The 24,856-nt window shown below is 37.1% G+C and overlaps 1 protein-coding gene across 2 annotated transcripts; it reads right to left on the reverse strand.

The window, feature by feature from the left end:
• Positions 1–1,511: 1,511 nt before the first annotated feature.
• Positions 1,512–24,068, reverse strand: LOC113020542 (hemicentin-1-like). 2 transcript variants are annotated; one of them, XM_026164597.1, is made up of 14 exons: positions 23,927–24,068; positions 20,988–21,245; positions 20,549–20,896; positions 20,166–20,390; positions 18,897–19,124; positions 18,546–18,809; positions 17,666–17,923; positions 16,759–16,896; positions 15,763–15,972; positions 14,959–15,201; positions 8,013–8,150; positions 6,513–6,722; positions 5,898–6,140; positions 1,512–3,915 (listed from the first exon to the last, which is right to left on the reverse strand). In XM_026164597.1, the coding sequence occupies exons 1-14, from the start codon at positions 24,018–24,020 to the stop codon at positions 3,695–3,697; spliced, it is 3,078 nt and encodes a 1,025-aa protein (XP_026020382.1). In that variant the 5' UTR covers positions 24,021–24,068; the 3' UTR covers positions 1,512–3,694. The 2 variants fall into 2 exon arrangements, with proteins under 2 accessions (XP_026020382.1, XP_026020383.1); XM_026164598.1 differs by lacking the exons at positions 1,512–3,915; positions 5,898–6,140; positions 6,513–6,722; positions 8,013–8,150 and adding an exon at positions 10,984–13,321.
• Between the last annotated feature and the right edge of the window lie 788 nt (positions 24,069–24,856).

The raw sequence follows: 24,856 nt of genomic DNA on the forward strand, positions 1-24,856 counted from the left end.
TATAAGGTCATAGACAGTATGGCAGTATTTTTATATGGTACATTAACAGAGCTGATATGAATTATAAATTAACGGAGACATAATATTGTAACTTTATATCACAAAGAAACAAACACGATAGATAACAAACTCACCTGTACACGTGATTAAGAAGCCAAAGAAGAAGAAGAACCACATCATGGTTTCAGCATAGAGGACAACACGCTCTCAAAGAAATGACAAATAAATTAGACCTGGCTGAATACAGCTAGTCACACACCTGTGTCGCCCCTGCTGCTCTGCCCACAAGCTGTGACCAAAACTGAAACCAAAATTGAAGGTAGTAACACAGTATATTTTTTTTAATGTTTATTTTTTATGATGTATAAAATGACATGACTAAAATCTTTTTATTTTATTTAGTTGGTTAGTTATTTAGGAAGAGCAAAACAAAAAAGGGAGAAAAGGTGGAGAGAAGATAACTGAGATGACATCACACCTGTGAATGCTTCACATACTCTATGCTAAACCGGTACTGAACCCAGTATGTAGAGCATGAGCATATTTTCAAAATAAAATCAAGATTTTTTGGAATCTTTTGGAACATTTTTCCTTAGTTTTACATTGTATGCACCAATGTAAATGGGACATATACCAGCCCACCATTTGAACTTAGTTATATATATTTATATTCAAGAGACCCCATTGATTCGTTTAGACAACATGGAATTTTCACTGTTAGTTTCTTGTAAAATGCTTGTTTATTTTAATGATCTCACCATCCTTATAATTATCTGTATGTATACATTTGGACTGCTTTAAAATATAACTCATATATTACATGTAAGGGATAATTAAAACAAATCATTGTATTCTATTTTGAAATGATCATTTAAACAGATTTTATAGTCTTCTTTTACATGAAAAGTCTCGTTACCCAACATGTTTGGGATCCACATATCAAAATATATACGGTATAAAAAATGTGATACATGGATTATATAAATACACTAAAGAATATTCTCAGTTTTATGTTTAAAGCAGCCACAATTAACCATGTGATCCACAACAGGTTAGCAGAGGAAGACTTCAAAAAGGATTTGATAGTGCATCCACCATCAAAACACATAAAATATCAGCTTATTTTATAAATAAGGGTAACAGGATGGACATGCTATGCTTCAACACACTAATGAACCATTCTGAAAAATGGGGGAAGGCAAAAGAATGATATTAACTTTTTGTTCTTGTAGTTGATGTTCTTAGAGATATGTGTGGTGGACAAAGCAGAGCTTTTCCATATGTATTGTGCTGTGCTGCAGGTTCAGGTAAAGCATAAATACTGTACTGTTATTCCTCCTTTACCCCCCCAAAAATATTATTGTTATGATTTAAATACAATGGTATGCTTAGGGTTACTGAGTCTGTATTTAGGCATACAATTTTCTTTTTTAATTTTATTCATGCCAATAACCAAATAAAGCAGCCATTCTTAATTACTTGTAAAAAAGGTTTAAAACTACATATCCAAATTGTCCTTTCTTGAACTCCTCAGTTTTCTTTATTACACTATAATACTTGGATGTTTCCATGCATATAAATAGGAACAGCATGTTTTAAAAAGCGACATTTTTAATAACAAAATACACTTTTGCCCCAGTCAGAAATATTTACAGCAGTATATACAAATGTGTCATAAAGTTCTCCTCAGCCTTCACACGAAGGATTTGAACTCCATTAACCCTTCAATAATTTGCATTACTAACCAGTGCGCAGTCCATTTTCAACACTAAATTATTCAGCCTTTACTGTTTCTCATAAATAAATATAAACTTTTGGATTTACATCAAATATTACCCTGAATATACAATTCATATAGACATTCAATATGATATGCGTTGAAGAGTGAGGTTAAATAAGAAAACTGCTGTGTGTGCACTGCTGGCAGGGCAGGCAATAAGTAAAAGCAGTTTATAAAAGCTTTGCATTTCCCGTGAGTTTAACAGTTTAAAGGACAGCAGTCTGAGATTCACAATGTCCTAAAGACGTGAAAAATCCCATACGGTTCTGATCTGAAGTCTTAAGGTTAACAGAAACATCAACATTAGTGAAACCAACCATGCATCAGATATAAAAAATAAAATGGGAAAATTTTTCACCTTCGAGTTGGATTGCTCCTTCACTTCTTTCTATCCAGTGAAAACTGGTAAGAATCCAGTAGTATAGACAGACTTGTACATCTCAAGCCGAGGTTGCTCATTTGTGTAACTACACCAGGTGCAATAACAGTCACAAAGAGTAAAAGCTACAATAAAAATAAAAAAATAAATCAAAAACCTGATTTAAATGTTTCTGACCCTCACTTTATTTTGTTGTTTCCTTAAAACCAAACTGCTTCCAGTGTGGCTGCTATTTTCAGATCACTGAATGTAAATCACATTCTGACTACTTTCTTTATAGGAAAAGGATGAAGCAAGGCCCCGAGAGATAAGTCTTGTGTTTTGTTTGGTGGCACAAAAAAAGCATTCAATGTGCTGTGTGGTGACTCCACATAGTCCTTACCTTAGCTCAGCCTTTGGGCTTGGACTCGTGAGACACGGATCTAATTATCAGTGTTAATCATGGATATGAAGTCACATCAGTTCGTCAATGTAGCTGATATTTGCTCAAGTTTAGGATTCACAGTGAAATTACAGTTTTGTGAGTCGAGTAGTGAGAACTGATCTTTCATTGAAGGATCTAAAAACAGGAGCCATGATGGAAGTGGTGAACATGTTAACAAGCAGAGGACCTTAAAGAGACCCTGCCAAATTTAAATCAAGTATGGTTTTCATTATTTTTTCTTTAAATTATTCAAATCAAGGAAATTTGTGATTACACCTAGTATTACTGCCTTATGGATAAAACACTTACAATTGCAGGTATAGTCCCCACCTCTTTTTTTCCCACCAGAGAGGAAACAACATATTCACAGTTAGCTTAATCGGTCGAAATTCAGTTGTCACGTCAACAATATTTCATGGAACAAAGTTTAAAAAAAGTAATCAAAGCTGGGCTATCTAGGGCCAAACTACTCTACAGTATAAACCTAAAATCTGTGTGGAAAAGATGACACGTATGATGTGTAGAAAAACACCAGAGTAGAAAGGGACTCTTCACTCTGCATATTTAGAGCAGACTCGGTGAAGAGTTTCAGCACATACCAAAAGCACTGCACACAGCTGTGTGCCTACAATGTAACAACTATAGAATTTAAAGTTCACTGGAGAATAAGTGAGGAAGAGAGATGGCACCAATGTTAAAGAGAGACTGTTCCTATCAAACAGGAAAGCATGGAAAACAAAGAAGACACATCCAGGGAGGAGAGAGCTGTAAGCAGCATGTTGTGGTTATAGTTGAATAATTTAAACTTGCCACTTTGGTGATATAGCCTTAAAAACAAATAACTCTAAAGGCTGTGTGCCTGTGATCGATGCGCTACTTATACAAATAGGACTACACCTCTGATTATAATGTAAGGGGAAATCTGTGTGAGAATAACAGGGTGATTGACGTTTGGAGGACAGAATAGTCTTTCTTTGTATTTGGCTCGGTATTCAGACTTAAAAAAACAACAACAACAACAACAGCAATAAAAAACAAAACAAGAAAAACCTGTTAACCCTGGTGGCAGAGAGATGCAGACCGTTCAGATTGCTCAGCAGTCTATTCTGTGCTATATACAGATGTACTGCTTTGATAGTCGGGTCATTGGGAACTGCAGGTCACCATTGCTGTGAGCTACATTCCCATTGTGCATGCTGAATTTGGGGTTTTTAAGGCTGTAGCGGCGCATCTTGGTGTTCTTGTAGTAGATTGAGTAGATGAAGATGAAGATGGTGGAGATAGCTACCACAGTGACAGCCACAAATCCAGCGATGAGAGGGAGGTAGTCCTCTGCAATATAGACAGTGAAACGGGAAACAATGCAAGGGTGTTCATTTCCTATGTGCAACAATACAAATGTAAACTTTTTACTCTATAATTTAATGGGGTCAACAAACAAACATGCAAAATTAAAAAGTGCAAATAAAAACAAAGATTGATAGCTTCTAATTTATTTTTTAAAATGACCAAGTATTGGGGCAGGAAGATCAATTGCAAAGTAGTAGTACCCCTTAAGTTTCTAGTGTGTTCTACATGACAGGCTATAGGTTATATTTACAGAGAGATTTGTGGAATATAATTTTATGATTTACCATCTCCACACACTCCTTTCTTTGTGGAGTTGGGATGTTTTCTCTGTGTTTGCTTGGGTTCTCTCGAGGTACTCCAGCTTCCCCCCCACAGCCCAGAAACATGCAGTTAGTGTGGTTAGGTTAATTGGTAATTCTAAATTGTCCATTTTATGATTTATATTTCCTTAAAATTGGCAACTGTCCACAGGTGTGTGGGTATGAATGGCTGTCTGTCTCCCTGTGAGAAACTGGTGATCTGCCCAGGTTCTTCGAAGCCTCCTGCACTACTATTGAAATTACTATTCAATGTAATGTTTTCTGAAACTGAACGAAAACTAACATAGGGCATCATAGAGTCACTGAGCACTTTATTAGGAACTCCAAACTTATTGTGGATATATCCTGTATTTGATCATAGCCTCAAATTTTCATGGCGGATCTCCCCAACATATTTAAAAGATAAGAGAGATAAGAAGATTATTAGTCCCACATGTGGGAAATTTGTTGTGTCACAGCAAAACGTGGACAGTGCAAAGTTATAGCAGCAAATTGAAATTTTTTAAATTCCTGCAGATATTTTAGCTACACATTTACCACTCTACCACCTTCCGAAGCTGTTGTTTTTGGAGCATGAAGGGACCCTCATAGTCATCAATTATACTTAAATATACAGTCATGGTAAAAAGAAAGCTGTAGGGTTTTACATATCATATCACCTTGACTTTACAAGGTCTTAAAACGAATTAAGCCCGAGATGAACACCAGCATCATTATTTATTCAACAAAAACCAAGTACTTATGATGATTCAGTAGCTTGGACAACCACTTTTAGCAGCAATAAGTTAAATAATTGTTTGCAAGTGATTTGGGGGGAATTCTCGCCCACTCTTCTTTCTGATGAAGAAATCTGAGAACTTAAAGAGAGTGGATTTTCTTTTTACCATGAATAAGACAGTCATATTCCATGGGTTTAAAAAGGAAACAGTGCATGGCTTTAAGAATTGTCCCTAGCTTCTCTAGTCTGCATGTTGAAGGATTCATGGACAAGATACTGAACCTGTGTTAACCCAGGTCATTGTTGTTATGATCCTTGGTCTTGAACCCAAAATTGTGAGTTATTTGCACTTATTATTTGGTGTTAGTTTTTTGTATATTATTTTGTGGTATTTTATAGTTCATTAGTTCAAAGTATGTTAGGGTCTTGTCTGTATGTTAGTCAGTGACTTCCTTTTTTATTTTATTAACTGTTTGTCTTCAGTATCTTGTTTTTATTTTTACTTCCTCTGTCTGGTTGGCCTTGATTATCTTCACCTATTTCTTGTTACCTAGTTGTTTCAATTGCCCTCACGAACCCTCCGTGGTTCTCATCTAAAGAGTTGTGTCTTTTTATTTGTCCTTTGTTGAATTGTACTGTGTTCTGTGTGATTGTGCTCATTGTTTATCTGTCGTTTTATCCATATTCCATTTGGATCTGTTACACTCCAAAATATGACAGACATATGAATGTGTGTGTGATTGGGTGACTTGTAGTAAAAGTTCTCAAATAGAGCAATACATAAGTACCATTTACCATTTACATGGGAAATGCCACATTGGCCATGTCCATCTTTTATATACAGTCTAGGACAGCCTTATATTCATGCTTTTGCAGAACTTCAGCTTTATGTTTCTGCAGAAACATGTAGTACAGAAATGTATTACCTTTTAGAATCACTTTAACCTCATATGATGCAGAACCAACATCATTGCTGGCAGTGCAGTTGTAGATGCCAGGCCCATACACAGTGAGGTTTCCTTTAGACACATTCACATGAGACTCTGGGTTGTAGCCCCACTTGATCTTTGGGGTTGGGTTACCATCTGCTTCACAAACAAGCTCCTCAGGGTAGCCTCTGAACACGGGGATTTCTTTTGGAAGCTTTGTGGTATTAATTTTGGGCTTATCTGTTGTGACAAAGAGGTAAATACAGTAATGTCAAGACAATGAGTATTCAAGCAATACCATGAAAAACAAACAATGCGTTACAATTTGAATAGCATATTTTCAAACCCATCTGTACACCTCTGAGATGAATCCAATTGAGAATATAAGAATGAATAGCATGAAAAATTTTTTAGAAATTGGGTATTCAGAGCAAAGAATCCCAAAGTGGAACTTTTTGTTCAAATTGTGTACTTTTAAATATCTTTACCTCTTTATTTGAATATTTCACGACATTTAATATAAACACTTAAAAACAGTATATGTTCAACATAACAAAAGGAATGGTAGATTCCTCTTAATTGGGAAAAGTGAATATGAAAATAGGATCTTACACAGGACAGTGATCTTAAGAGTGCTGGATGTTGTATTTTGAGGGGTGTTTGCTCCCGTTTCTAACAGAGCCTCACATCTGAACTCCGCTCCGCTGTCGTTCCTTTGCAGATTGACATTAATCGTGGTAGAAACATTTACCGGGGATCTGACATCACTGAATTTGCAGGTTTTGTTGTTTTCAAGCTGACAATCAGTTTCTTTCAGTATGTCTGACAGAAAATAAGACAACAAAAAGACAAAAGCTGACATTTCCACCTGATTGCATATCAGTCGGAGACATAACAGAAATGAAGCATGACTTGCAGTACCGTGAAAAAGTCTCAAGCAACACCTTATTTCTTTACATTTTGCCTGACTTTCTTGTAATATTTTAAAATGATCTCAAACAATAGTTCCCCACACTTTCTGGAGGTCTTTCCAAGGTTTTTCTTTGGATATTGGCTATTACCTTCACTTATTCAGTCCACTCCTACCTAACCATTTTCAGAGGAATTTTTTCTTTGCTTGCTAAATGTCTTAATACTTAACTCAAGTAATGAATCAGTGTTGTGTCTATACATAACAGAAAACATTGCAAGAATCAAGCATCCTGTTGCAAACACAAATTTTGTTGTATTTTTATTTCATAAAAATGCCAAAGATAACACAGTTTTACAGGCATAAAATAGAATTGTTGCATCAATCAAGTAATTCCCAGGGAACCACTATCTTGAGACTTTGGTGTGCTGTGTGTCTTTAAAGAAATGTAAGGCAATACTGGACCAGTGGAGGACAACATGCAAAAACAGCTGCCAAATTATAGCAATTGAACTGAAAATCAGTGGCAACAGGTCTTATGGATTGATGAATCAAAATGAAAAATTTTGGGTTCAAATCTTCATCTATATGCATGGAGAAGGTCAGGAGAGACATGCAGTAAGTGTTTGCATTTCAGCCAGTGGTGTTTGGAATCTTGTCAAAACTGATGGAATTATGAACACAGAAAAGTACCATCATCCACTATGCAATACCATCTGCAAAGTGGTTGATTGGCAGCTGCTTCATTTTTCAGTATGACAATGATCCCAAACACACTGCCAACACAATAAACGCATACCTGGATAGAAAAACAAACAATGAAACAGTCATGGATTGGCCTCCCCAGAACCCGAACCTCAACATTATCAAAGCAGTGTGGGATCTTGACAAAGAACAGAACAAAAGGCTACTAATATTTAAAAAAAGAGCTTTGAATGTCTTTCAAGAAGCCTGGAGATCTATTTCTCAAGACTATTTAAAGAAACTACAAGCTTCCCCAAGAAAGTTTGGGTTGTATTGAAGAATTAAAGAGGTCCTAACAAATATGGATATAATAATTAAACTTGGAATTGTATAAACTCAGTTTTTGCCTTATGTCTTGCATTTTCACGTTCGTCTGTACCCATTTCTCACTCCCCCAGCATAATACAGACAAAGAAACCTGGCGTAAGCTATAACATTTACAAAAAAAAGTTCTTCACCTTGATTTTTGTACCACAAAACAGTGGGTTTTTTTCCCGGTGCAATGTTGACAATGTCACACCGCAGCTGGAACTCTTTGCCCTCTTCCATGGAGGTAACGTTATCCACGTGATTGATGGAAACACTGATTGGTTTTTCTACAGTAAAGAGTTGTTGGGAGAGGGAATCACAGTAACAGAAAGAAAGCACAGTAACAAAAGTTGACATTCAAGTTTGAAGGTGGTAAAAGTGTAAAGAGTGCATTTCGATGATTTATTGCATTTTCGTAGTTTTGGAAATATTGCAGTGCAAACTAGCGTTACCACCCAGTCATCATTGGTGTTAGCAAACCAAGTTATATTATCAGATTCTACGCCCTCCCAGTATATTCTCTAGACATTTGTGGAGATTGTGGATGTTGAGCTGCATGTTGCACCCTGCTTCTGTATTCAGTCACCATTGGGTTTGGAGTTATTTCAAATGGGCATTCTTGCTTAGCACATGCAGAAAGATGAGTGGTAGTAAAAGTCCAAGTCAACATTCCTCCATTATATATAATAATGCAAGATTTCCACATCCAGCGCTGTAGTGAAATAGCAATGAAAGGAAAGCTCTTTAAGCTGTTCCTGTGTAGGCAACAGGAAAAGACTCAGGAAGGATACACCCCTCCCACAGGGAAGTCTGCACTTGCTGCCCACCATTCTTTGAGGAGGACTATACCAACAACACATATCAGTTAAATGCGTCACATTCAACTCAGTTCATTTCCACGTATTACAAAGTACAATGTTATGACACCTGAGACATATATCTTTTAACCATGCATCTACAATAAACAGATTGTTGGGGGAAAATGTAAATATACAGAAGATCCTTATAACCCCAACAATAAAAGTCACTAATTTTCCCACTTTTGTCATTTTTTGTCTCCCATTTAATCGTTTAGGAATAGGCTTCCTGTACATGCCTCTCTTGAAAACTAGACTCAGTGAAACTTTTTCCTGGATAAATAAAGGATTTCACTAAAAACTTCATTCACACTTTCCCAACTTTTTAAACACTCCCTTTTTGCTATAGGCAAACTCCAAAGCACGCAGGGATGGAACCCTTAGCCTCTGTTATTTCCATGTCAACAGCAAAGAAAACATGAGCTCTCAAGTGTTTCTTACTTACTGGTTTCTGCCCCGTTAGAAAGCGATAACAGCTCTACTGTCAAAAGGGCTGAAAGAAGACGAAGAAAGCTCAAATAATCCATTAGAGTAAACTTTCTGAGTCTCTTATTCCAACAGCTGCCGCTCCTTTTCCTTGGCTTTCCTTTCTCTTACAGTGAGCTGGAGTGTATATCGCTTCAGCTCAGCTGCTAAGTAAACCAGCGGCGACTTGTTGACTTTTTTAGGAGAAAGCTAAGCTAAGCTACAGCTGACAGCAGCACGCCGCTCCCAGCTCCCAGCAGTTACCGGGGAGGAAACTGTCCCTCCCCCAACAGTGGGCACAGAGAGACACTGAGTGCACTCACTACCCCTGACTAAGAAAACACTGCAGCAGTGCTAATAAATCACAGTTTAAAGTGACAAAGACAATGCAGTTAGTTAAAATGTAAAGTAGCAACATTTAGTGTAAAGACAAGAAAAGGTTCATTTAAAGTGATGCATTAAGTGACACAAGTGGCTCTTTGATGCAGAGAGTCAGTAAACATAAATGCAGAGGAAAAAAATAGATCTTTGAAGTGGATTAGATAAAAGTAGATGGATTCGTGTTGGGTAGCTTGTATGGAGTAATGTAATCTTTTTAGTCACAGTCATACTAGACTCACTGGTCAGTATATTAGGTACACCTTGTTTAGTACTGGGTAGGACTCCCTTTTCGATTCAGAACTTAGTATTTCATCACCAAAAGTTGATTCTGTTCATCTGGACGTAGCGTTTTGTGGGAGAAACGTTTCGTCACTCATCCAAGTGACTTCTTCAGTCTCAGCTGACTGCAGGTTTCCCCAAATCTTATGAACAGTACATTTGCATAATGACTTCAGTAATTATGCAAATGTACTGTTTATAAGTGTAGCGGTAGACTACTGTTCCCATAAGGCTGTGTGTGGGGAGAGCTTCCGGGTTACGAGTAAAGTTGGATTTGGGGAAACCTGCAGTCAGCTGAGACTGAAGAAGTCACTTGGATGAGTGACGAAACGTTTCTCCCACAAAACGCTACGTCCAGATGAACAGAATCAACTTTTGGAGATTTATTTTCCTGGATGATTGAGAATGCATCAAGACGTTAGTATTTCATCACATTATTATCATTTAAATAAGACATGCTAATGTTGGTATTTAGCCATCAATTTTCTTTTGATTTTAGTTTTCTTTTTTTTCCTTTAGTTTTCAACAGCCATTCTTAATTATTTGTAAAGAGTTTTAAAACCCTATTTACTGTTTTCCTTTGTTGGAACTTTCCACCTTCCTTTCCTAGCCTTCTCCCATCACCCTCAACTGGTTGCAGCAGATGGCTGCACCTCCCTGAGTCTGGTTCTGCTGGAGGTTACTTCTGCTTAAAAGGGCGTTTTTTCTCCACACTGTCGCCAAGTGCTTGCTTGAAAGGGGTATTATTGTATTATTGTAGGGTCTTTACTTTATGGTATAAAGCGCCTTGCAGCGACTGTTGTAATGATTTTGTGCAATATAAATAAAACTGAATTGAACTGAAACCATCAGTTTTCTTCAATATGCCATACTCGCTGTACATGCATATAAATAGCAACAACATGTTTAAAAAGTGATCATTTTAATAAGAAAATACTTATTTTTTCCTCAGTCACAAATATTTACAACAGTATATACATATGTGTTATAAAGGTCTCCTCACCCTTCACAAAAAGGCTTTGAACTCCATTAACCCTTCAATAATTTGCAATGCCATCATATTGCCATGCAGTCCATTTTCATAATACATTAAATAGTCTTTACGTTTTCTTAAAAGGAAAAAAAAAAAAAAAAATATATATATATATATATATATATATATATATATATGCATTTACATACAGCTCATATAGACACTGGGGTAGCAGTGCCTGTGGTCACTCATCTGTGGAACAGGACAATTTGTCCCATAATGAGAGACCTTTTAGATTTTGGCATAGAAAGAACCAGGCACAGAAAAGGCTACATATGTAGAAAGGAATGCAGAGTGACTTATAGGAAGTTATGACTGAAACAACAGTTGGCTCAATACATGGTATACACTGAAGTACTGTAATGCTTGTAGGTCCTCACCTGTTAAATTTCACATGGAGATTGGTACATTGTTAGAGCATCTCTGCACATTTTGATTACATAACACAGTCACATTAACAGCTACATTTTGACTGACATTTTTATATGATATGTATGACTGTGATAAAGGGAAGTTAAAAAATGAAATTGCTGCATGTGTGTCTGTGTGTGTGTGCACTGCTGAGCTCTGCAGAGATGTTTAAAAAAAAAAAATTATGTACCAAATCTCCCTGTGAAATGCACCTGGTGACAAGATGGTGTAATTGATATATATATATATATATTTTTTTTTGAATTTCAGCTTGAAGCATACTGATTTGAAACCTTAAGAAGGAAAAAGAACCATGAAAAAAACAAAAAATAAAAACATCAAATATCTTTGTGCTCATTAAATTAGGAAAGGTTCTACTTTCAAGTCAGAAGCAAAGTTATCACTCCTTCACATATTTCTATCCAGTGAAAACTGGCAAGAATCCAGTAGTAGATACACACTTGTGTAAATATGGTAGGTGCAATCAAGTTACAAAAAAACCCCTTGATTAAAATTTGACTGAGCCTCATTTACGAGTTGAAAGAATAAACTGTTGAAATGTTGTGGGTTGTTTGGTAAATAAAGATTGAATTAGTGATACACAAAAACAGTATTCAGTGTGCTCACATAGCTCTAATGACCAGTGATAATTGTGGATATGATGTCACGTTAGTTTGTGAGTGAAGCTGATGAGTGCTCAAGTTTAGGATTCACAGTGAAATTACAGTTTTGTGAGTGGAGTGGTGAGAACAAAACTTTCATGGAAGGAAGAGGGGAACATGGAGAGACCCTGTCAAATTTAAATCAAGTATGGTTGATGCTATTTTTTTCTTTAAATGATTAGACTCATGGAACTGTGGTTGCACCTAGCATTACTCTCTTAAGGATGAAACACTATTATAATCAGAGGTGTAGTCCAGAGTCATGCCCAACATTTTGTTTCTCCAAGACAGGAAATAAAACATCCACTTAGCTTAATCATTCAAAATATAGCTGTCACTTTAAGAGTTTTAGTTAAAAGACAACAAAGTAATTGGTCAACAATGTCATCTTGACATCTAGGGCCAGATTTAGTAACGACCTGTGCCATCACAAAACCTTCTTTTGAGGTCAGAAAGGCTCTGCTAGAGTTTACCGAAGAGACAGAGTGTCAGTTTTGTGACTGAAAGCACCAGAGCAAATTACCGTGATGATGCGTTCACTAAAATGTGCTCATGGGAAAGAAAGCTTTGGGTGATCTAACCATGCCCCAAATTACATACATTACAATAATTACATTCATTTCAATAATTACACGGCAAGGGCAAATTAGGGCTTCAGAAACTAGCAGTCAGATATGTTCATAACCCTGAGATTAAATGTGTGAAAAGTGGTGCAAAATTCACCACAGATTACATGAGGGAGAGAGGCAAGTTTGAGAGAGAGCGGGCAACTATCAAACAGACAGTATGGAAAATTAAGAAGACACATCCAGAAAGGAAAGAGCTGTAAGCAGCATGTAAGAACTGGTGAAAGGGATTAGAGAGATGAGTTTTATATTACTAAGGTCAGGCTGGCATTGATCACTATTGCTCAGTTGTAGTTGAATAATGTAAATTTGCTTCTGCAGTGAAAAAGCTTTTGTCGTGACCGATGCACAATGTTACTTAGACAAATAGGACTACACCTTTGATTATGATGTATTGGAAAATCGATATGCAGTAGAAGGTTGCGTGATATTTGAATGAATAGATCTTTGTCGAAGTGGTAATCATACTTTAAAAACACTGTTAACTGCAGCCAATTCAGATTGCTCAGCAGTCTGTTCTTTACTACGCAGAGATGTACTGCGTTGAAAGTCTGGTCATAGGGAACTGCAGGTCGCCGTTGCTGTGAGCTACATTCCCATTGTGCTCGCTAAATTTGGGGTTTTTAAAGTTGTAGTGGCGCATTTTGGTGTTCTTGTAGTAGACTGAGTAGATTAAGAGGAAGACAATGCTGATGGCTACAACTGCAAGAGCCACAAATCCAGCGATGAGAGGTAGGTAGTCCTCTGCAATGAAGACAGTCAAACAGGAAACACTTCAGTGTGCAACAATAGAAATGTAACATTTTTACTCTATATGTAACTCTACTATTTAAAGAGGTCAGCAAATACACATACAAAATAAAAGCTAAAGTATAAGTAAAGATGTGCAGTAGTAGTAGTAATACCGGTGAAGTTTGAAAGCATTTTAGGTGAGAAGTTATAGATCATATTCACCCAGAAATTGTGGGGCTGGAAATAAAATAATAAAATATCAATAAGATTTAATGCTTTAGAATTCCTTAAATGTCCATTCAAAGTAATGTTTTCAGCAACAGAAACAGAAAGAAAACTGTAACAAGTGTATTATGGTTATTGTTATGGTTATTATGTTACTATGATGGTGTTAGAAACATCACATGCACAAATCATTACCCATTCCCTAATGTAACCAGCAGCAGTGAACCAGTGCATACTGCAAAATCCATAGACTGTATTTATACTGTATTTAAAGAGAGCATTTCTTTTTACCATGACTGTAAGACAGACATAACCCCATTGGTTTAAAAGTGAAGCTGGTGCATATATACCTTCGACATTGTAGATTTTATAATCTCAGTTAGTAGTTTCAAGTTTTATTTAATACAGTTTTATTTACAGGGGGGATATTTTGCAAATTATGCTTACATAAAATAGGAAATTTTGTAGGACATAGCTCTTGTGACTGATAAGTCACTGCCATATGAGTGTGCAGTTTCCTCTTTTTTAGAGTCAGATATGCCTCTATTTTGGAAACAGCCAAAATAGAGGCAGATGTTCAGTGAATGACTTCAAGATGTGACTTCAAAAAAACAGGCCCTTTAAGAGGATGGATGGCTGTGAATCAGGAAGTACTACTAATCAGAAACAGTGCCAAGTCCCTCCAGTCTGCATGTTGAAGGATTTAATAAAAAGCATTGTTGTCATGACAATAATGGACCTGGGGTCACCTGGAGACCTCTTCCTGTTAAAAGGGAGTTTTTCCTTCCCACTGTCACCAAAGTGCTTGCTCATATGGGGTTATATGATTGTTTTTTTTTCTCTGTATGTATTATTGTAGGCTCTACCTTACAATACAAAGTGCCTTAAGGCGACTGTTGTTGTGATTTAGCGCTGTATAAATAAATTTGAACTGAATTGAATTGAAACTGAAGTTTTTTTTTCCAAGTTTATTGCTTATATTTGATTTTTATATTCCTTAGTATTTATTTCAGCTCCTTTTCATTTCTATTAGTATTCTGCCTAGGGTTTATTTTGTAAATTTTGTTGTGGTATTTTCATAGCCTTCTCCCCTTCTGTGTTATATTTAAGAATGTTAGGTTCTTTAGTCACAGATAAGAACCTAGAAATGGAACTCACTCGATTTTTACTTTCCCTACCTAGTTCACCATTTTTCTTGTTACCTAGTTGTTTCCACTGCCCTCGTGAATCCACTGTACTCCTCATGTAAAGAGCCGTGACTTTTTAATAAAACATCTAGGGCAGTCTTATATTTTTATTGTCTTGGCTAACAGCAGTGGAACCCTCTGATTGTTTGGCTTTAAGTTCATCCAGAAACACATACATGTAAAAATGTACAGAAAAGGTGCATAAGGTGAGAAATCTGTGTGTTAAAAGTGTGTTACCTTTTAAAATCACTTCAACCACATGTGATGCAGAACCAACGTCATTGCTGGCAGTGCAGTTGTAGATGCCCGGCTCAGACACAGTGAGTTTTCCTTTAGACACATTCACATGGGACTCTGGGTTGTAGTGCCACTGGATCTTTGGGATTGGGTAACCTTCTGCTTCACAAACAAGCTCCTCAGAGTAGCCTCTGAACACAGGGATTTCTTTTGGAAGCTTTGTGGTATTAATTTTGGGCTTATCTGTTGTGACACAAAGGTAAACAGAATAATGTCAAACACTGAGTATTCAAGCAATACCACCCAAAATAAACAAATATGCTGTTTAAAACTCATCCGTACACCAATGTTAAGAATAGTAAATTTAAATGGAAAGAGTGAATAGCACAAATATCTGCAACAAGGTTAAAGCAGGGTGTCTCTGTTTTGTAATTACATTATCTTTACCTTCATATTGTTATAGATAATGATGGATTTAGTCTTTTAATTACATGCTGTAATCTATATGCACTAGCAAGATTATTGTTTGACTTTAAAGATGTGCTATGCCTGGAGCAGTTGACTATATAAGGAAATCTTTCATAAACTGATATGACAGTGACACAATAGAAAGACAAATTTTAGAAATCTGATGTTCAGAGCAAAGAGTCAAATGGTGTACTTTTAAATATCTTTACATCTTTGTCTGAACATTTCACTACTTTTAACATAAACACTTAAGAGAGTAACAGTATATGTTCAACATAACAAAAGGAATGGTAGCTTCCCCTAATAGGGAAAAGTGAATATGAAGTGGGATCTTACACAGGACAGTGATCTTAAGGGTGCTGGATGTTGTAGTCGGAAGAGGATTTAATCTCAGGTTTAGCCGAGCCTCACATCTGAACACCACCTCGTCGTCTTTCCTTTGCAGGTTGACATTAATCGTGGCAGAAACATTTACCGGGGATCTGACATCACTGAGTTTGCAGGTTTTGTTGTTTTCAAGCTGACAGCCAGTTTCTTTCAGTATGTCTGACAGAAAATAAGAAAATAAAAAGACAAAAGCTGACATTTCTACTTGTTTATGTATGAGCGGGAGACACAACAGAAGTTAAGCACAACTTACAGTACTGTGAGAAGATCTTGAGCCACTCCTTATTTCTTTATATTTAGTTTATAAGAAGCAATGAGTTTTAAAGCGGTCTTGAACAATAGTTCTACTACAGGCTTTGTGAAGGTCTTTTAAAGGCTTTTTCTTTTGCTATTGGCTACTTTTTTCACTCATTTTCAGTCAACTCATTGTAATATGACCACTTTGTTAAACATCTTAACACTAGCTGATGAACCACTCAACCATATTAAAGACACCTAACTGAAGGGATGAACTAGTGTTGTGTGTACACATAGCAGAAAACCTATACAAGAATCACTTTTTAATTAGATCTTAAGGCACTTTGTTTTTTCTATATAAGTGCACTGGTTGGTTTAACTAACATTTACAGGTTTATCATCCATTTAATGTTCGCTGAAGCCTCATCAGAAGTCGTCTTCAAATTACATGAGAACTGGACTGAAAATCAGAGGCAAGATGTCTTATAGATTGATGAACTCAAATTGGATCCTTTTGATTTAAATCATCATTATTATATATGGTGGAGGTGAAGGTAGCGTAATTTTCTCTTTCTATGATCAATCTTTCTTTTGCATCCAGTGGCGTTGTCCACTGCTGGACACTAGAAAGACTCTCAAAGCACTGTATTGTGTTGTATTGCAAGTCTCACACAGTACGTCTATAATATTTACAGAAAAGCTCCTCACCTTGATTTTTGTACCACAACACAGTGACGTTTTGTGCTGGAGCGATGCTGACAATGTCACACCGCAGCTGGAACTCTTTGCCCTCTTCCACAGAGCTCAAGCGACGCACGTGGTAAATGGAAACACTGTCTGGTTTTTCTACAGTGGAGAGTTGTTGGGAGAGGAAAGAGCAGAGTAACACAATTTAAGATTCAAATTTGAAGGCAGCAAAAGTATGAAAATTGTTGTGAATAGAGGTGGAAAGTAACAAAGCACAAATAATTCTCAGGTATCTGTACTTTGCTTGAGTGTTCAATACTGAGTATTTTTCTGACAGCTGTCTATACTTTCCATTCCTTATGTTTTCAAAACAACCTTGTTACGTTTGGTTTAACACATTCAAGTTGAGATATTATTTCACATCACTTTGTGCTTTTAAACATTAAATCAATTTGATCCTAAACTGTAATACACAAAAGGCATACTAATAGTGGATAAAGTGGGCAGGTGTTTTGCTGAATCTCTCTTTAACCTCTGACTGTGTTTCCTGTTTATGTGTGGAGGCAAAGTTATCCTCTACAATGTAGGAAACAGAAGATAGAGCTCTTTCAAAAAATCATTTTTTCCTATGCTCATTACTGAGTCATGCTGAGAACAATCATTAGAATAAAATTTAGACTGAAATAACTGAAGACTGAAAATATTCTATTCCCATATACTACAATTTTATTACATTAATATAGCACAAGGTACTACTCAATACGTTCTTACTTTGAGTACATTCTGAGTCTGTACCTTTTCCCATTTACTTTAGTAAAGAAGTTTAAAACAGTACTTTTACCAGAGTATTTTTTTAACACAAGGATGTGTAGTTCTACTCAAGTACAGGATGTCTGTATTTTTGCCAGCTCGGGTTGAGAATACTTACTGTAAAGAGTAAAGTTCAATGATTTTTGGCATTTTCCTATTCCTTGAAATGTTGCAGTGCAAACTGGCGTCATCCCCCAGTCTTCATTGGTGTTAGTAAACCAAGTCATATTATCAGATTCTACACCCTCCCAGTACATTCTCTTGACATTTGTGGAGATGGCGGATGTTGAGCTGCACGTTGCACCCTGCACTCTGCTTCTGTACTCAAGCACCATTGGATTTGGAGTTATTTCAAGTGGGCATTCTTGCTCAGCACCTGCAGAAGGAAGGGTGGGAGTGAGAAATGTTATTTCAGTCCAAATCTACATTCCTTCATTACAATAATGCAAGATTTCCACATCCAGCACTGTAGTGAAATGAAAGGAAAGGTCTTTAAGCTGTTTCTTTGGAGGCAACAGGAAAAGATCCCAGGAAGGATACACCCCTCCCTAGCTCAAAGAATTATTTGGGGTGGACTGCACCTGCAACACATATCAGTTAAATGTGTCACATTTACTTAGCCAAATTACTCTTAATATAAGGTAAAATGTGATCTGAACTGAGGTATATATATTTTTTATCAGCAAGTCAATCAGCAGTTTTTAAAAATTCTCGAAAACTGAACCAATAACCATGCTTCATTTAAAGTCACTTACATCACCCTTCTTCCCCATTTGGTTTGAACAACACATCAGTAGTGGTAATGGTGAGAAGCTGTAAATCGATACTTCTCGATTTAGACTCAAAAGCCAAAAAGCGTGCGGATCAGCTGGTTTTTATTAATGCTCTCATATTACACACAATCCATGATACTTTATCACTCTTTTCAGGACATTATCTAAGCAGGCTATAATTGGTAGATCAATTATGTTGCATACTGTGTACTGCAGTTCACCTACCTATAACTGTCACTTTGATTGTTCTGGAAATTCTTCCCTTGTTGTTCCATGCATGGCACGTGTAGGTACCCATGTTGTATGCAGTAGCGCTGTGAATCTCCAAACGGGATACTCCATCTTCATTTTCCTCCATCACATTGTCAGTCTGGTAATAATTCCAGGTATACGTTGGTCGTGGGTTTCCACTGGAGGAGCACTTCAGCTCCACAGTGGAACCAATGTGGACTTCAAGGTCTTGAAGCTCAAATATCTCTGATGGTTGATCTAAAGACAATAATTTCATTTAAGACAAAAAGGAGTAAAATATACGTATGTAATCACTCTCGCTTGACGTGTGTCTGAAAGACTTACAGTGAACAATAATTTCCACAGTGGCGTTAACGTTTGACTGATCGTTTGAAGCTGTGATCAAGTAATGTCCTGCATCAAGTCTCGTCAACGTCTTTGGAAGTTCCACCACCTCATCATCTCTGTACCAGACCATGACAGGTTCAGGAAAGCCCTCAACAGTACAGGTGAGATTGTGAGGAGTATGTTCCTCTGCCATGTAAATGCTTGGGCAGTTCAACTCTGGTCCGTCTGAAAAGGAAAGGACAAAGGAAAAGGACAAACACTCAGTGTGGTCCTCCCTGGGTTTGGGACCCTTGGTTTTGAGTTTTTTGTTATTCTTCCCTTGTATTTACAATTCTTGTTTATCTTCTGCTTTATATAGGCTCTTCATGGTTTATATTTCAGTCTTGCTGTTTGAGTCTTCTGTTCTTAACTTTGTTACTCTCAGCTTGTCCTTTAGTTAGTTCCCTTGTAGTTTCCATTCATGTCATCTTTCTGCTTTGTCTTTTTTTTTGCCTTCCTACACTGTCCTGTCCTACTCCCTTTCCCTTTTGTCATGTTAACCCTCTTCACCTTCTTGTATTACATTGTATATTGTCTGAGTCTCTCCTTGTTCTTTGTTGCTTTGACCCTCATAGTTGTTTGTCTTCCAGCTCTGTAATGCCCTGAGAATATTTATTTCCCAATTATTTATGGCTTTTGGATTGTCTGGCATGGTTTCCTTGTTTTTCCTGAACTTTGGTCTTTCTGTGTTTTCTTTGGTCTAGTCAGCATTAAAAGTTTTGCTTCGAGTCAAGGTCCTGCCTCCTGCATTTATGTCCACAATATCCTCCCACACAGCTGAGTATGACACTGAGTTTTTGTCCTTCAAAGGAATTTATCTGCTGGAAGACAGAGATACTGCTCCAGTCGCAGTTTGGCCTGACTGACACTAACCAGAACTAAGAGAAACATTTTAAGAGATCATTCTTGAATATTCACCTGTGTTTCATCCCAGCATGTGAACAGATAAAGTGACAGTCCGGAGACTTTCACCTGATTAAGTAGCCAGGCTTCCTTTGAAATTCAATGCTCTTGTTTCCCAAGACTCTGTTAATTAAAACCTTTAAACCTGCGTACTGTGTTGTAAGTTTGAGTCATTTGATTAAAACAGTGACAGCTACTCTCAGTTAGGACTTGAGCACTTCTTCCACTTTGTGCATCCAGCAATTTCTGCTATTTTTAAATGTATAATGTTCAAATGTAGTATTAGTTTTGTTAGTTTGTCATAAAAGTGGATGTGACACTCACATAACACATGAACCTGGATGTTCTTTTGGACAGAGAGTGAGCCATTAGCTTCAAGTGTGTACATCCCTGCATTTTCCCTTCTCATCGGAGTGGTTGAGTTGAAGGGTTGTCCATCTTTCAGCCATTTAACCGAGGGGGTGGGATTTCCTGCTATATTGCAATTCTCCTCCAAAGATTCATTTTCCATTAGCTCAATAATATTGGAACACTGTACATCTGGTCCAACTGAAAAGAAGCAAAAGCACCAACCATTTGTTACAATGTAATGTTTTATCCTTCTTTCAGACATATACCATCTTGCCAGGTAAACATAATAGTCACAAATACTATCTGAGACAGAATTGTATTTTATGTGAATTACAAACAAATAAGCTCAAACTTACAGACAACTGTAATAGTAAGCTCCTGTGACGATACATTCAAATGTGGTCCTACTGGGCTCAGGTCCATCTGTGCCTCACATCTGAACCTGGCACCGCTGTCGTTTCGAGTTGGTGTAAACGGGAAGGTAGATAAAAGTTTCACTGGTTGTTTAGTATTTTTTAAGTTATTTGGTTCAATGATTTCTAAGACATCTGATTCAATGATTCTGTCTCCATTGTACCACTTTACAGTAAGATTTTGGACTGGTGCTATTTTGGGGATTTCACAAGTAATGTTATATTCCTCCCCTTCTACCATCATACCATTGGAGTCAGCGGTGGAGTTGATTTGGATTTTTTCTGGAAATGCTGAGAAAAAGAAAGGAGTTATTAGATACCAGAGTTATTAGAGTTATCATAATATAATTGTGATAATATACGCACAACAACCAGGACTTACTGTAAACAACGATGTTCAGATTTTTCTGGCACTGCTCATTAGCGTTAATAAAGCAAAAAGCAGAGATGCCCCATTCTGTTAAACTCTCCACATTCCAGGGCAAATGGTTGACCTCTGTAATCCCTATCCCTCCAACTGAAGCCTCCCAACCCATTCCATCATGGCTCACTGTTGCGGTGCAGTTGACTGAAACTGGGTCTCCATACCGCACCACAACACTGGAGGGGCTCAACTCAATGGGACATGAGGCACCTACACCTGCAGCATAGAAATATTATATATATTTAGATGCTTCACATTGTTTTTGTTTTGTAGTAAAACTAAAATGTAGGATCGACAAATCAAACCAAATATACTAGTCAAAAAGGAAATGCAAGTTTGTGTTTTAAGCATATTTTATAGACCAACACTACGACATATGTATATACAATCAGGCTAATATGTGTAATAGGATGTGTCTGGATATGCTTCTGATCTAGAAAGTCCTGCATTCCTCTGGTTGTGTTGGGTCAGGCAATGCCCTGCTGAAACAGCTGCAGAGCTATTTTAGCTACTGCAAGAACAGCACATGTACTGGTCATCTCAGCACCTCTGTGCAGTCAGACTTTTGACAAGAACAACCAGGTTAGAGATGATGCTCTCATGGACACGTAAGGCTCCAGCAAACCAACATGCCAACAGCCTAGCCGCAGCCCATCACAGTTACTCACAGCGTAGTTTCACTGATAGAAATGTTGCGCATGCAGAACAGTGAAGAGGACTTCAGTAGTGTTTTTAGGAAGAGTTTTAGGCCAATCAGATGCTTTCCAGGTGGTACTGCAAGATGGTACTTTTCTGCATTTGTAATTCAATCACTTTTGACAAAGTTACCAACACCAAAGACTGAAACGTAGTCCTATACCACGACAAAACCTCCACCATACTGTTGTACCTTTCAGATGCCCTCTTCAATACGTATGACTATTTGCACTTCATAACACCTGTTGGCACTATTTCAGTCCATTTCTTGTGTAATTTGGCACACCTCAGTCTTTTCTATCCATTTCCCTTCCTGAAGAATGGTTTGTTGACAGCCAGCCTTCCACTGAGACAATTTCTGATGAGACACAGGTCAACTGAAGCCAAATGCATCGCTCAGGCCACAGTGGACACTGTGCAGATATATATCAAGTTTTCAGCTATTAGCTCTTTGGGAATCGCCTTGTTGATGCAAATAAACAAAGCTAACAAGTCGACTTATAATTCATCTGTTTAATTGACATTGCTTTAAAATGAAGGTTGAATGGGTTTTTTGTTTGTTAAACTCCTGTTTCCTCCTCTCCTCTCTCCTTGTTCCTTCTCCTGTCCTATCTCTTGTGCGAAAGACTAAGTGAGCAATGTAAGGAGACTCATCAAGGATGCACAAATTAAGAAATCAGAAAAGGAAGTGTATGGACTCTCCCTCTTTGTTGGAGGGAAGTGGAAAACTAGTCACCCTATGGACCTGTAGTGTTTTACAGATTTTTGCTGTAGTAAAATAACTTTCTGTAAGACATTAAGACCTTAAAAAAACACAAGTAAAAAAGCATATTAAATGTCTCACTAAACAACAAAATACAATAAAAAAGGCAGATGAAGTCAAACAAGCAAATTAGCAATTTGGGGGGATCTACCACCTCCTCCTGTGTGTTTCTTTGCTTTGCTCACTAATACCTGTATTTGAGTTTCTTCCCTCCACCGTTTGCTTGCTTGCTCACCATGGATAAAATAAATCATTAAACAACACATATTTTTCCTGGAAGCTGACTTCATTTGCCTGTGTACATTCCTTTCCCATGGTGAGTCATTCTTTTGACAATGAGTTTGATAATCTCCCCCCTTTTTTTAGTCAGTGCACTAACTGAACAAAAAATATGTCAGTGAATATTCTCACCAGATAAGACTTTTCTTTTATCAAGCCCTTGTTTTGATATATTTTCCTGTTAAGCAGAAAAGAGCTTTTTTAAAGGATTTGTCTTTCACCGTACCCCCCACATTGTTATTCAGGAGGACTCGTGTAGAAACAAGATTATCATAATGCCAAAGAGTGTTTTTTTACACAGCCACACTTCCCTAAATGATAACAGTGAAAGCAAGAGGTTGATGAGGTTACAGTCCATGACCTCACGGTGAACAATGAACCCTTAAGAAGACAACACCTTTAAAGGGGAAAAGAAGTTGTTGTACAAATCAAACCTTTTAATAGAAAGAAATTATTGATTAATCTGAAGCCTTATTGCAGTATTCCTCCATGTTCTCCCAATACCAAAAAAAGACATATTTAAAAAAAAATATACTTAATGGAAAGTGAAAGGAAAGAACAACACACAGCTGGCTATACATTTAACTACATCAATCCAATAAACCACTAATGAACATTCAGAGTCACAGCCAGTGCCAGCAAGTTGAAATTGCTGTTGCATAAATAGCCTTAACTCACATCTAAGAAGACCGGATTTCACATAATAAGTGTTCATTTGAGGGGAAAAGATTTGGTTCAGATTTCACCTCTTTTCTCCCTGGGTACTTTTACACATTCTTTCACAAAATCTGGGAAACTATCCACCATTTGTTTTTCATTTCTTTTATTTTCTCTCTCTTTTACACACGGCAATCTATCGCACCCTTCTGGTTAAATTAAGTCCTGCACCTGGGGCATGTCACAGCTTTAGCTGCTGTTGTTTTACTAATCACGCCAATGACTCTTTCTCTAACACGAATATGGCTTCACATTTATGCTTGATCCGTATAGACCTTGTGGGTAATGAAAATAAAATAATAAATAAATAAATAAATAACAAAAATAAATAAAAACAAGTCTTAGCCACTGAGAAAAAGACATCATATGACAAAATTACACCAAATATGCATTATAAATCTCGAAGACCGTCATTTTAGCAATGAAAATGAGAGCATCTTACCTGCCGCAATGAGAAGGAGCCCCACTGACAGCTGAACAAATAATCTACTTTGACTCATTTGAGTTGCCTTACTCAACAATGACCCCTCAGTCATTTGTTACTCCTCTGCTCAGCTTCCCCTGTTGGACTGTGCAGCTCCGAGCTGTCGTGAATAAGTACAAGCAGACTCCTATCTCTCTCTCCCTCTCTTGCTCTCTCTCTCTTCCCACTTTCACTGCACAGTTAGTAATTTGCATGCGGGGGGCGATATTTCTGTTTTTCATGAGTCAGGCTATGTTACACAGTCTGATGTTTGCACTGTTAACTATTGTAGGTCTTGAGTGAGGTATTTACAGACATTAATAGCTTTAAATAATATTTTTGTCCATTTAACACAATTTGATATTTGCTGTGAAAACTTTAATTCATGATATTATATTCATAAAAACACATAAAAATGGATTTAGACCGTTGACTTTTAGACAAATAATAAAAAAAAAAATCTGTTTAGGTCATTTACACTTCCTCTTTCCATAAGTCTGTAAATTTAGACATCCTGTCTTTTCTTTAGAACTGTGGGAAAACCCCCTGAAAAAGCATAAATGTGATTATTTTTGGAAAGTTTTACACTTTAAAAGAATGGAAAATGTGCAAAAATAAAGGATGAATTAAAATACTGTATATGCGACTTCACTGTTGCATATACAGTTACATTTTACTACTAAAACAACAAAAAAATTACCCAAACCCTCTAAATCAGCTGAAGAGTGAAGATTTTTTTGGTTGTTGGCTGTTAGCCGTCGTTTTGCCCACACATACACATGCACAGACACATCTTAAGGTCACCAGCACATAGATTCACACCCACGCACCATCGGCTCTGTTGCTCTGTGTTTTCATAATTTAGACCAAATGTTTAAAGACCAAAACTGGACCATTTTTTGTCCCTTC

The sequence above is a fragment of the Astatotilapia calliptera genome, chromosome 4 (assembly GCF_900246225.1).
Source record: "Astatotilapia calliptera chromosome 4, fAstCal1.2, whole genome shotgun sequence".
Classification (NCBI taxonomy): Eukaryota; Metazoa; Chordata; class Actinopteri; order Cichliformes; family Cichlidae; genus Astatotilapia; species Astatotilapia calliptera.

Coding starts and splice junctions, on each gene's coding strand:
- LOC113020542 (XM_026164597.1), bottom strand. CDS start 24,020: ATGACTGAGGGGTCATTGTTGAGTAAGGCAACTCAAATGAGTCAAAGT. Junction 20,391..20,548: donor GCTTACTATTACAGTTGTCT/GTAAGTTTGAGC, acceptor GCTTCTTTTCAG/TTGGACCAGATGTACAGTGT. Junction 6,141..6,512: donor TCTTAAGATCACTGTCCTGT/GTAAGATCCTAT, acceptor TTGTCACAACAG/ATAAGCCCAAAATTAATACC.